Source organism: Pteropus vampyrus, unplaced genomic scaffold, assembly GCF_000151845.1.
Source record: "Pteropus vampyrus isolate Shadow unplaced genomic scaffold, Pvam_2.0 Scaffold11, whole genome shotgun sequence".
Taxonomy (NCBI): Eukaryota; Metazoa; Chordata; class Mammalia; order Chiroptera; family Pteropodidae; genus Pteropus; species Pteropus vampyrus.
In genome coordinates this window covers 18,380,460-18,392,649 of record NW_011888792.1, presented here as the reverse complement: position 1 = coordinate 18,392,649, position 12,190 = coordinate 18,380,460, and the positions used below count along the sequence as shown (strand labels likewise).

The 12,190-nt window shown below is 31.3% G+C and overlaps 1 protein-coding gene across 15 annotated transcripts in view; it reads right to left on the bottom strand.

Annotated features, from left to right (window-relative positions):
- Positions 1-12,190, bottom strand: part of PPIP5K2 (diphosphoinositol pentakisphosphate kinase 2) — a 58,335-nt gene that overhangs the window by 43,704 nt on the left and 2,441 nt on the right. For 11 of the 15 annotated variants that reach the window (XM_023523665.1, XM_023523668.1, XM_023523669.1 and 8 more), the window contains exons 1-5: positions 8,594-8,707; positions 6,163-6,358; positions 3,780-3,870; positions 2,350-2,435; positions 1,160-1,314 (exon numbers count right to left, since the gene is read on the bottom strand). In XM_023523665.1, the coding sequence (XP_023379433.1) occupies positions 1,160-1,314; positions 2,350-2,435; positions 3,780-3,870; positions 6,163-6,358; positions 8,594-8,707 (642 nt within the window). Of the gene's footprint in view, positions 1-1,159; positions 1,315-2,349; positions 2,436-3,779; positions 3,871-6,162; positions 6,359-8,593; positions 8,981-12,190 lie in introns of those variants that run through there. The other 4 variants (XM_023523667.1, XM_011378685.2, XM_023523709.1 and 1 more) reach the window with 3 other exon arrangements.

Below are 12,190 nucleotides of genomic sequence, written 5' to 3'. Positions count from 1 at the left end.
ATCTTAGCTATTTTCAAAATAATTTTTTAATCCACAAACATTTAAATAACATTGTGTAGTTGACAGTATATTATTTTCTGCTGTAATTGTAACTTACATGTGAGTAAATAGCATTAAAAATACAAGGAACACTAAGAATGTTTCTAAGATTCAACCATGTTGCTACATGTAACTCTAGTTTGTTCATTTTTACTACTACAGAATTTTCCCTTGTATGAACATTTCCGTTGTATGAACACACCATTATTCATCCATTGTCCTATCGATGTATATTTAGGTTGTCTTCTAAGCTTTAGGCTAATCAAACAATGTTGCTTTGAACATTCTTACATGTGTCACTGTGGCACACGTGTGTAAAGTGTTTTTCTAAGGTATATACCAGAAATGGAACTGCTAGGTGATAGAATATGCCCATATTCAATGTACAAAGACAATGTCAAAATCTTTTACAACGTTTTTTAACAATTTATAGTCCCTCCAGCAATGCCTAAGAGTTCCCATTGGGATTGTCAGACTTAACATTTGCCACTCTAGAGGATATAAAATAGTACCTCACTGTGTTCTTGCTTTGCATTTCCATGATTATTTATAAGGTATGTGGATTTTTAATCCTGAGATATTACTTAATTATGTTGCTAAGAGGTTACACTAACTTGCATTCCTGCCAACAACTTTTGGGCTTGTGCTTCTTTTCCAACTACCTCAATCATTTTGATCTTTGCCAATACAAAAACTAATTCAATGTCATTATCTTTTAGACTTGATTTGCACTTATACTATTATGGGTGTAATTTTGAGCATACTTGCATGTATATAAAAGTTATCGATATTGCTTTTTCTATGATCTATCCATTTGGAGGGCCATTTTTCTAAAAGACTGATTCTCTACCTAAATTTTTTTATATGACAGATACATAAATGGAAGGTAGAAGGTAAATCAAGTAACTTCTTGGTATTTTGTAAGTAGAAATTTTGCATAAACAACATTAAATAACTAAAATGATGCCTTGCTTTTCTAACAAGTATGACATCAGTTTTATGAATTTATATCTAAATGATATTCTTTTTTAATCATAGTTTTATTAAATATTTGATTACTCAGTAAAATTTATACAATAATGTATAAAGAACAGTACTCACTAGGACAACAATGGTTTACCTTTCGAAACAGTCTTTGACTTCCACCACCAGCAGATGTTGGATAATAAATGTAAACATTGTGATCTTCTGCACTGACTGGTTTTTCTACAAAGGGCTTTTGGAAAACTTCCCCATTTACTTCTACGTGATCTTCCCCTTCAATCAGGCTGCATTCTACAAATCAAGCATAATAACAAAAAAAATTATATATCATATATTATCTAATATATTATTGATCTTTTATATTCGAATAGATTACAAAGTAACCTTGAATAAAGTACTGATTTAATTTTAATTAAAACTGTTTATGCAAACAACATATACCAACATTTATGATATATGGCATTAGGTAAACAGTTGGTCTTCAAAATCTTATAGGCCTGCCATTTCACCCTATCATCTCGTAGAATTCAAAGTTAGATATGAAATGATGCCAACAAGAAAGATTAGGAAATAACTCCAGAATGCTAGCATTTTCTGAAAAACATACTAGTTCATGTTATAGAAACCACAAAACATGAAATTACTTAATTTGGAAAAGTAACTGACATGCAGAGTACGTGAGTGATCTAATCAGAAAGTAAATTTTCACCTCCAAACAAAAGTTCTCTGTTACAGATAATAAATGCTCTATTTTTTTAAAATAAAAGTTGCTTTAAAAAACAATAATCAAAATTCTCTAAAATACTGTTATCAAAATATTAAATCTTAAGACAAGTAAATATTTATCTTGTCTTTTTAGACTAAGTTATGTATAGCTTACATGCTGTTTTAGATAACCAGGAAAATGAAGCAAAGTATACTTCAAAATATTAATAATTAGAAATATTTAAAAATTCCTAGTCATTAGAAATTTAATTGTGCCATCCTAGCATGAAGTTTCTAATATTTAATTCAATAGTCAGAGATGAATCATTTGTTTACCTCTCATGAATACAAATTTATTAAAGCATGTAATTTAAAAATTCTTCTGTATGATTCATTGATAGGTCATATATAGACTAAAGAAAAATAGGATCTATAACTTCTAAATTAGCTAGCCTTTTAGCTCATAGTGTCACATTTTAAGTGAATATAATGTTTATTTGAATCATTAAAAAAAACTGATTAGAACACTATGAGTTTTTTAAATTCTTTCCACTTAACTATAGAAGGAAAGTGGCTCAAAAGTATGCTAATGACAGAAGGTAGCTTGCTTAAAATCTTTACCTTTGGGATTATTTGGGTCACGGTTCAAAATTGCATAACGAGGAAGTAAAATACCTTCAGCTTGAAGAATACTATATACTTCTCTCCTGAAGAAAAAAAAAAACAGTTATTGTTTTATAACTCTATTTCACAGAGTATATTACTATATTACTCTACTGTTTATAAAGTATATCATTATTGTTCAACTAAAATAGGAAGATATATCGTCTTTATTTTTTAAATAAACATATAGTCATTTAAAATACAGAAAAATGTATTCTAAACTTTCAGCAATTAGAACAAAAATGTACTCAATACATTTTGTGGCATGTTAGAACACTGATTTTTAAAATTGAGAATGTATTCAAAAATGGTTAAATAAAATTGCTATATTGCAATGACAGAATATTATCTAACCATTAAAAACCTTATACTCTATAAATTTAATGATATGGGAAATTTTTCACAATATTATGAGAGAACAGTGATACTAATTTTGTGAAATGTGAGTATGTATATACTGCTTTCTATATGAACAAATCTGGTAGATATAATGACAGGATTAAATGCCTTTCTTTATGCTTTTATTTTCCAAACTTCTTGAAATGACTATGCATTTTGTGCCTGATCTTGTCTGATCTTAGAAGCTAAGCAGGGTCAGGCCTGGTTAGTATTTGAATGGGAGGACCACTTAGGAATACCAGGTGCTGTAGGTGTTAAAAAAAAAAGACTATGCATTTACATATGTGTATATATATTGACAGTTATAATATATAAACATATATTAATATGTAAATCCAGGAAAGATGTTTTAAAATTTTAGATATTAATGTTACTCTCTGAAAGAACAGGAAAAAACAAAAATAGAAAAACAAAAAGAACTATAGGGCCTTATACTTTACAAAGCATTTTCATATATATAATCTCATATTGTAATGCCACCACAAATTATAAGGGTAGCCATTAGAGTGAAACATCAATTAAATGAAATACATAAATACATTAATATTTTAAAACTTCTCTTAGAAATCCATGCTTTTAAATCCACAATCTGTTAAATGTTTATATAGTGAAATATTTTTCAAAATGGTTACACTTTACCATGAAAAACAATCTAGTTATGAATAAAGCCCTAATGGATGAGCCACATGATAGAAGAAGTGTTCTTAATTTTTAATGGTTTAATAGGCTTTGGAAATTAAACAAACCTGGTATAAGTCCTTGTTCCACTACTTGTGGCTTTGGGCAAATTAATTGATATCCTTGATTCTCAAGATTCTTCATCTGTAAAACTGGGTACAAATACCTATTTCTAGGTATTATTTCGAGGATACCACAAATTAATGTGTATGACAACACCTGATACACGTCAGATACTAACGTATCAGATATAGTAGATACTAAATAAATGTTAATTTCTTGCCCTTAATTCAGCCAACTTTACCACTCACCTATCTTGTATCAGATACTGCATATTCAAGTCATTGATTACAAATGGATTCCTGAGTTTTGCATAGGCAACTGCTTTGTCCAGTGGAAATCCTAAGAACACATATTATTAACATATTCTATATAATCTTAAGATAAGTTGACATCTATAACTTGAATTTACGCCACTTCCCAGAAACAATTTCATTATGCATACAACGGCTAGATTCTATATAAGGCATAGAATAATAAATACATAAAACTTGATTTAGTATGCACTATTAAATATATCTTATTTTTTCCTGTTGAATTTGATTGATAAGGCACAGCAAGCCAGTGGTTATATAGCCAAATTTAGGGCACTGACGTTAGTCATTAATTATTCAAGAATCACCTGATAAAGGGTAAGATTACCTCATATACAAACAAATCTATATATAAAGTATATCACAATCACCTGGTGATTTTTAAAAAATATACACTACTCACTTAAAATAGTATTCATTTTCAAAAATAGCAACAAACCAAAAATTTACATATAACACATATGCTCTAAATATAAAATACATGAGCAGAATCATGCTTGCTGTCAAAATATCGAATAACTCCCTAAAATTTCTAAGCTTTTCTAAAATTACTAATTACAATGAAAAATCAATTTGCAGATAAGTCTAAAAATATCTAAAGAATTTTAATTAGAGTTCACTTTCTATTGATAGTAAAAGTCTACGATTTTATCCATCGATACACATTATTGAGAGAGGTAGTTTACCATAAAGGTTAAGAGCTTAACCCAAAATTCAAATCCTAGTTCCATCTTTTACTAGCTATGTGATCTTGGGAAAATTTATTTAACATATCTAAGCCTCTGATCCTGGCTGTGAATGGGTATTATGCTAGTCTTACCTAGCAGGGTTTTTGAGGAATTAAATAAGAGTCTTACCTAGCAGGGTTTTTGAGGAATTAAATAAGAGTACAACCTGGCATAATGTTAACTATTTTTATTCCTTAGGTGATATTTTAATGCATACTTTATCTAAGGAAAAGAGTAAAAATCAGCAAGCATGTATAACTTTAGCATTCACTGTAGTATACAACAGTATATCTGTGAAGATACCGTATTTTGCAGCATTATCAGAATACTTCATAGAGGAAGTATTAAAGGAATACTGAACTTAAAGCAAAAAGCTACAAAGAAGCTTTACTCCAAAATTCCTCTTAGTTTTTAAAATTTAAATAGAGGTACGCTATACCAAGAATCACTTGGCCACAAATTACAAATTTCACTTATTAAAAGACTCTTAAATTCTTCACTTGTAAAGATGTCTCAATGTCTACGATTTGAAGCCTAACAGAATTCAGCAAAAGTCAGTCTCCTGCTTTTGTTGTTGTTGAAGAGGAACTTTTTCCTTACCAAAAGACAGTATATAGGATATGACCTTGACAGCACCTAGTTTTTATAGCCAAACAGGTTTTGTGGAAAGAATCATGTGATAGAAGGAAAGAACACTTTATCCTCAAAGATAAGCAAATTTTAAAATTCTCTGAAACAATGAACTTCAGTCTGTAAAGAAGACCAGGGCCTTGGCTTCTCTATGAAATCATGAAAATCAATATAAACTATGGGAGCACAAAAGGTCTCAACCATGGTCCATCCCCTTCTTCTTGAAGGAGATGCCTTTTGAAAATCTGACTAAAGTAAGAGTTTAACATAGCTGGGGACTACATATTTTGGTAACATGAACAAGGAACACATTTAAAACTGAGTGTGTATCTTAAACATATAGTTCTTAGAGAGGAATTCACTTAATTCACAGTCTTAGGTTATAAATTTTGAGATATACACTTTACAATAATTTTGATTAGTGAACTTTACTATGACATACTACTTTACTATGAAGTAATATAGTTCAGCTTATTAAGTTTTTAAGAAATTAAGTATGAATATGTATATAAGAATTACAGATCATTTCCTATATTGCAAAAGCACAAGGGATTAAAATATTCAAAAATTCAATATATACTTGAGGAGGTCATCAAAATCCTATTTTTAATAGTGAAAACTAGAAACCATCTAATTGTTAGGATATTGGTTAAATATGTCATAGTATATCCACATGATATAACACCATTAAAAATCAGGTTTTTGAAGAAAAAACCTTTTGATATAATTAGCAAAAAATTTAAATATAAAATTACATATACATCATCCTACTAAATGTTTCTAAAAAATACACACAGAAAAAAAGACTGGAAAGAAATACAGCAAAATGTTAACATCACCTATCTGTGAAAGTGGGTGAGTTTAATTTTATTTTTCTATTTTATCTAATATTCTACAATTAATATGTACTGGTTTTATAATCAGAGAGAATAAAGGCGTTTTCCTTCCCCATTCTTTAATACCTTTAGAATGGAAAGAAATAAGACAATCACATAAAGGCCAGTTTTCCACTGGTTCATTCAAAATAACATCCTCTTCAAATACTACTACTGTGATATATTTAAATAAGGAGATCCGTTCAAGAATTTCCTTCATTGGTTTGGATTTGGATTTCTTTGCCATGGAACATATTCCAACCACAATCTGCCGTTCCGGTGGCTAAAACAGAAAACAAAACAAAACAAAAAGACAGGTTGACTTAAGAACTCCAAAGTACAGCTATCTTAAATCTTTCAGAAGTAGATGAGCCATGTGATGAATCAATAAAAGTGACACATTAACCAAAAAAGGCATTTTTCAAAATTATATTGTTATAATACATACTTAACAACACAATAGTTTATCTACAAGGTCTGTTACAACTTTTAAAACAAAAACCTTCAGAACATTGTTACTATTTTTATTTAGATTTTAAACTTAAACAAATACTCCTTTAACTGTCTCTAGCATTTATTTACCTTCCTCATACCAGAAAGGGGCACAGTAAAGTCAAAACCTATCTAATTCAAGTAAAAAGGCCAAAGAGAGTGAGATAAAGAATTCTCTTGCCTAAAATAAGATGATGTTATGACTACAAAGCGATATGGTGTTAAACTAATTTTGTAGATTGAACTTGAATATTGGTCACCTATGACAACTTGGAAAGAAATTTTGGAGAAAACCAACACTGCTAACAAAGGTGTCAATGCTCTGTGACATCAATCTTCATACTCCAATATTCCTATTTAATGGTGTTGTTCATCTCTGCACTCTTGCTACAGTTCAAAGGCTATGATTTGGTCTGAAATTTAAAAGCAGGATATGGAAATAATAACTTATAAGTAGCTCACAGGTTTATAAAATTACTCAAGATTCATTCTGAGGTCTTTAAATTCAAGTACTTAAGAGTTTTATCAAATATATAAAGCTGTGTCCACTTTTTCATTTCATTGTTCTCACTCTTCTGTTTTATATATTTCATATGACATTATAATTTGGGCTCAAATTATATTAGAGCTAGAAAGTTACTAGACTTTTCCTTATATCTCAAAATAAAAGTGGATAACATCAGAATTAAATTGTTATTATTCTTTAGCCTAGAATTATATATTTTTCATTGCTTTCTCCAACTCATATAAAATTCAAACTGGGATTGGATTATAAATCCTAACTTCCGTGGGATCTACTATCCCTCCCCCTCTGATCATCCACTTTTATCTTCCCTTATTCAATTCTTTCCTAATCTAAAACCTCGACATAGCTCATTATAATGTCCCTAAAGTAGATTTTCTCAGATAACAAAAGTACTTCACCTAGCATTTCATACTGCTTTACAGTTAAAGGCTAATATGTTAAGTTTTGTTTACTTATGATAGATCTATTTATTAAGTATTTGCTCACTGGCTAAAATGAACTAGAAACATTCAAGTTTGAAATCTACAAATAAACCTACATAAAGACAAAATTATAGAATTTTCCTATTAGGTAAAACCTTGATATGAAAATAAAAGCATGAAAATAGTTTTTTAAACAGAGCTAAATTATTTTGTTAGATTTAATCTTAAAAACAAAAGAATGATCTAGAACAAATTGTTTTATAAATCTGTAGGTCAAATGAACCATATCAGGCTCCTACACAACTACACATCATGAATGCAAACTCAATTAGTACTAATATTCCAAGAACTATACTAAGCACTGAAGAGTTAGATATATAGAAACCACTTGTCCTCAAAGTACTTTGAGTCTAATGGGGAACACAGTAATAATACAGTACAGTATGATACATGGAATGGAAATACATATGTCAAAGTACAAAAACAGTACTGAGGAAGAAGTGTTCCAGTTTCTTATGGGGAAAAGAGCAAGGAAAGTGAACAACATGAAATTTGAGCAGGGTTTTGAAGAATAAAAAACAATTTCCCAGGCACCCTAAAATAAGGGAACTTCATAAAGGAGTGCATACAAGAGCAAAGAGGTGTACTATAACATGGAACATGTGGGAAATAAATATTTGATATTGCTAAAACATAAAAGGTAGAAGGGATGAGAGACAAGTACCATTCTAGTTATAGGTAAGAGAAAAAAGTCCTTATTTGTAAGAAGACTGAACTTGACCTATCAGTGGTGTTCAGAAGAACTCTAAAGAAAAAGGGTAGGGGAAGTAGAGGTTGAGTCAATAGTACTTTCTAGTCTAAGTCTGCCAGAGAAGCTCTGCTTTTATATTTTACTTACTGGATTTCCAGATAAGATTTCAGATAAGTTTTGGCTTGTAAGAGAAGCTTGAAAGTCATTATTTTTTTCTGGGGTGAGGTGGGGGATGGGATAATAGTATTAATTCACCTTAACAGTAATTAGCAAAAAGCCTATCCTGTATTGGTCTTCTCTCACCAAAAAAATAAATAAATAACTTACAGACTCATCCTCTTCCTCATCATCTTCATCTGCGTGGTGGAAGAAATGTCTATAATTTCCAGGATTGATTTCTGTATCTTCAGGTCCAACAAAAAATCTGGGAACTTCACTCATTTTTATTTCATTTAAAATAGAATATAATTTAAATGTGCTATACAAAAACTGCTTCTAAATAAACGGCATTAGAAGAAAGCATTCTCTCTATACTAGCTGACACATAGGTCTGTTGCAGCTTGTTTCTGCTTATACAGTCACTTGAATTGTGATGACAGTTAGTTGGCAAATGTTCTTCTGTTCTTAGATATCATTGTTTCATTGTTGATGCAGTTTAAAAGACAAAGATAGTGAGGCTATTGCTTCAGTGAGGTGATACAGCAATCTTTTTACCTAAATGCAATGAAAAATTAATTTTAGAGGCTGTACTACAAAAACATTCATGTAAAAGTAATTTTAAATGATGTTTTTAAAATCAGTATCAATAACTTGATATATAACTTCAAATCAAAGATATTTTCCTCCATAAAATTAAATAAGACTCTGATCTTCAATAACATCTTAGCAATAAGAAAATTAGAAAAGAGCAAAAAGACTACATACTAAAGTCCTCAAGTCCAAAAGAATCTAAAAAATTAAGAGAAAATTATTCAAATATAACAGAATTACATTAAAAGGTAACTCCTATACATAGTTCAGTAATATCTGAATAGGATGGAAAAGGGTAAAATGTAATGTGGGTTTACAAACCATTGACAACTGTACATAAATCTGAAGTTACATTAGATCAATTTTTAAAAGGCTTCAATTTGTAAAAGTTGCAAACAGGTTTTTTAGAGAACATAACCATTCTACATTCTGGTCTCATTTAATCAACAAAACAAGGGTAGAGAGAAAACAAGATTTCATTATAACAGCAGCTGTTAAATTTTAGAAGCCAAAAACTCTTTGATGAATCTAATAAACTCTATGGATCCTCTCCTCAGGGAAAAAAGTGTATATGTATACTAAATCCTGCATGCACTTGTGTGTGACGACATGCAAACTCTTCCACATGAACAGATGCCCAGGACCATCAGCTTTAAGAACTATCATATAACGGTAATAAAACCTCAAGGCTGTTTACATGTACTTGTTCCTGGGTCATATCAAAACTAATTACCAAGATGAAATTACAGATCAAATGCTTCATTTGATTAATGGTAATATAAGAAATTACTTGGTCAAATATTCTTAAGAAGAACTGAATGATATGCTAGGTAGAATTGCAAAGCGTAACTCTGAAAGTCCTATTCCACAAAGATCTAATTCCAGTAAAATGGGATGATAAATCTCAGATTATTTTGAAGATTAAATGACAACGCAGACACCACAGCAATTAGCATATGATAAGCACTAAGCAAACATTAGCTGTTTACATATTTTGTTAGCTGTTGTCATAATTAAGACAGAGGTTTCTAACCTAAACCTAACTGGCACAGAACAAATACATACAATTCAATTTGGAACGTACCTACTTACCTTATAGGTAATAAGGCCACAGAAACTCCTCTTTGACATTGCTGCTGCTGGAAACCACGTTACATTTTTTTTCAGTCTTACCATACTGCTTGAGACTAGCATGAATACTATCGCCTGGAATCAACAGTCATCTTAACATCTTTACTGGTCACAGTCAAAACAAAGCTACCTATCATCTGTTGATGGGCATTTAGGTTGCTTCCCTATCTTTGCTATTCTAAATTGTGCTGCCATAAATATTAGGATGCATAGATCTTTATGAATTGTTTTGGTTTTCTTTGGATAAATATCCAGAAGTACAATTGTTGGGTCAAAAGGGATATCCATGTTTAATTTTTTGAGAAACCTCCGTACTGTTTTCCATAGCAGCTGTACCAATTTGCAATCCCACCAACAATGTTTGAGGGTTCCCTTTTCTCTGCATCCTTGTCAATACTTATTTTTTGATTTATTGATGATAGCCATTCTGACAGGTGATTGAATAAAGAAATTATGGTTCATTTACAATGGAATATTACTCAGCCATTAAAAAAATGAAATCCTTCTATTTGCAATGACATAGATGGACCTAGAGATTATTATGCTGAGTGAAATAAGACAGAAAAGATAAATACCATGTGATTTCACTTATATGTGGAATCTAAGGAAAAAAGAACACACTAATCAAAAACAGACTCACAAATATAGTGGACAATTTGGTGACAGAGGGGGGGGGTTGGGAAACTGGGAAAATGGGGTGAAGGGTTAAAGAAGTACAAATTAGTAGTTGACAGATGGTCATGGGGATGGGGAGCACAGTATAGGGAATGCAGTTAGCATTAATATGTTGGTTAGGTAGATGGCCAGCGGAGGGAGGGAACAACTGGGGGGATCGTTTTATGAACTATATAGATGTCTAACCAAGGTACTGTATACTTGAAACTAAATAAAATAAATAAATAAAATTATTTTTTAAAAAAGCTACCTAATCCTTAAAATGACATCTTGGACCATCTATCACTCCCATGTAGTATTCAGAACTCCACCTCTCTCCCCTTTACCCGCACTTAAAACCTTCATCAGTGTAGCCCAGCCCTTTCTACAAGTTCCCTCAGAAGCCTAAGCATGAACTAGTAAATCTTGGCTCCCGAAATCAGAGAAAATGAGAGCCCCAGCTCCTGTTGCTCAGCTTGAACAAAGACACATAACCAGTTTTCCTGAAATCTTAAAAGCATTTTCCAACATTGCTATAAATGGTGACTTGTTCCAGGGCACTATTATTACAGTTATATAATAGGTTATTAAATAGGCTTCTGTAGGCTAGCAAAGGCAGCCTGGCATCATCTACAAGATTATTTATACAAGTAATATGCCAAGTTCCAAACAATCTTCATACCGATTTCCTTCTTCAAATGTCCATGCGATACTTTTGCTGAACCTGCTTTTCCTTCTGCCTGGAATTCACTACTCTCCTTAAAAGTTATTTCTCCTTCAGTAAACAACTGGAAAGTCCTCAATAAATGCTTTTCTGACATCTATCATGCCTCTGCCAGACCTTAAATATATAACAGCATCCTCTCCCCTCCTATATGATCCACAACATTTAGGGTCTATTTTTACAATTACCTATTTCCTAAACCTACGATAATGGGTTAATATGCAAACTATACAAAGAATGCATACAACTCAACAAAAAGCAATCCAATTTAAAAATAGGAAGAGGACCTGAACAGCCACTTCTCCCAAGAAGACATACAAATAGCAACAGATAAGATGCCAACAGATAAGATTCTCAACTTCACTAGGTATTAGAGAAATGCAAATCAAAACTACAATGAGATACCATCTCACTCACACCTATTAGAAAACAAGTATATAAAAGTGTTGGAGAGGTTGTGGGGAAAAAGGAACCCTCATACACCTGTGGGAATGTAAACTGGTACAGCCCCTATGAAAAGTAGTATGGAGGTTCCTCAAAAAATTAAGAATAGAATTACCATATGACCTGGCAATCCCTCTTCTGGGTATCTACTCCCAAAATTTGAACACCTTTACCTTTAAAGATATTTGTACCCTTATGTTCACTGCACCATTATTCATGGT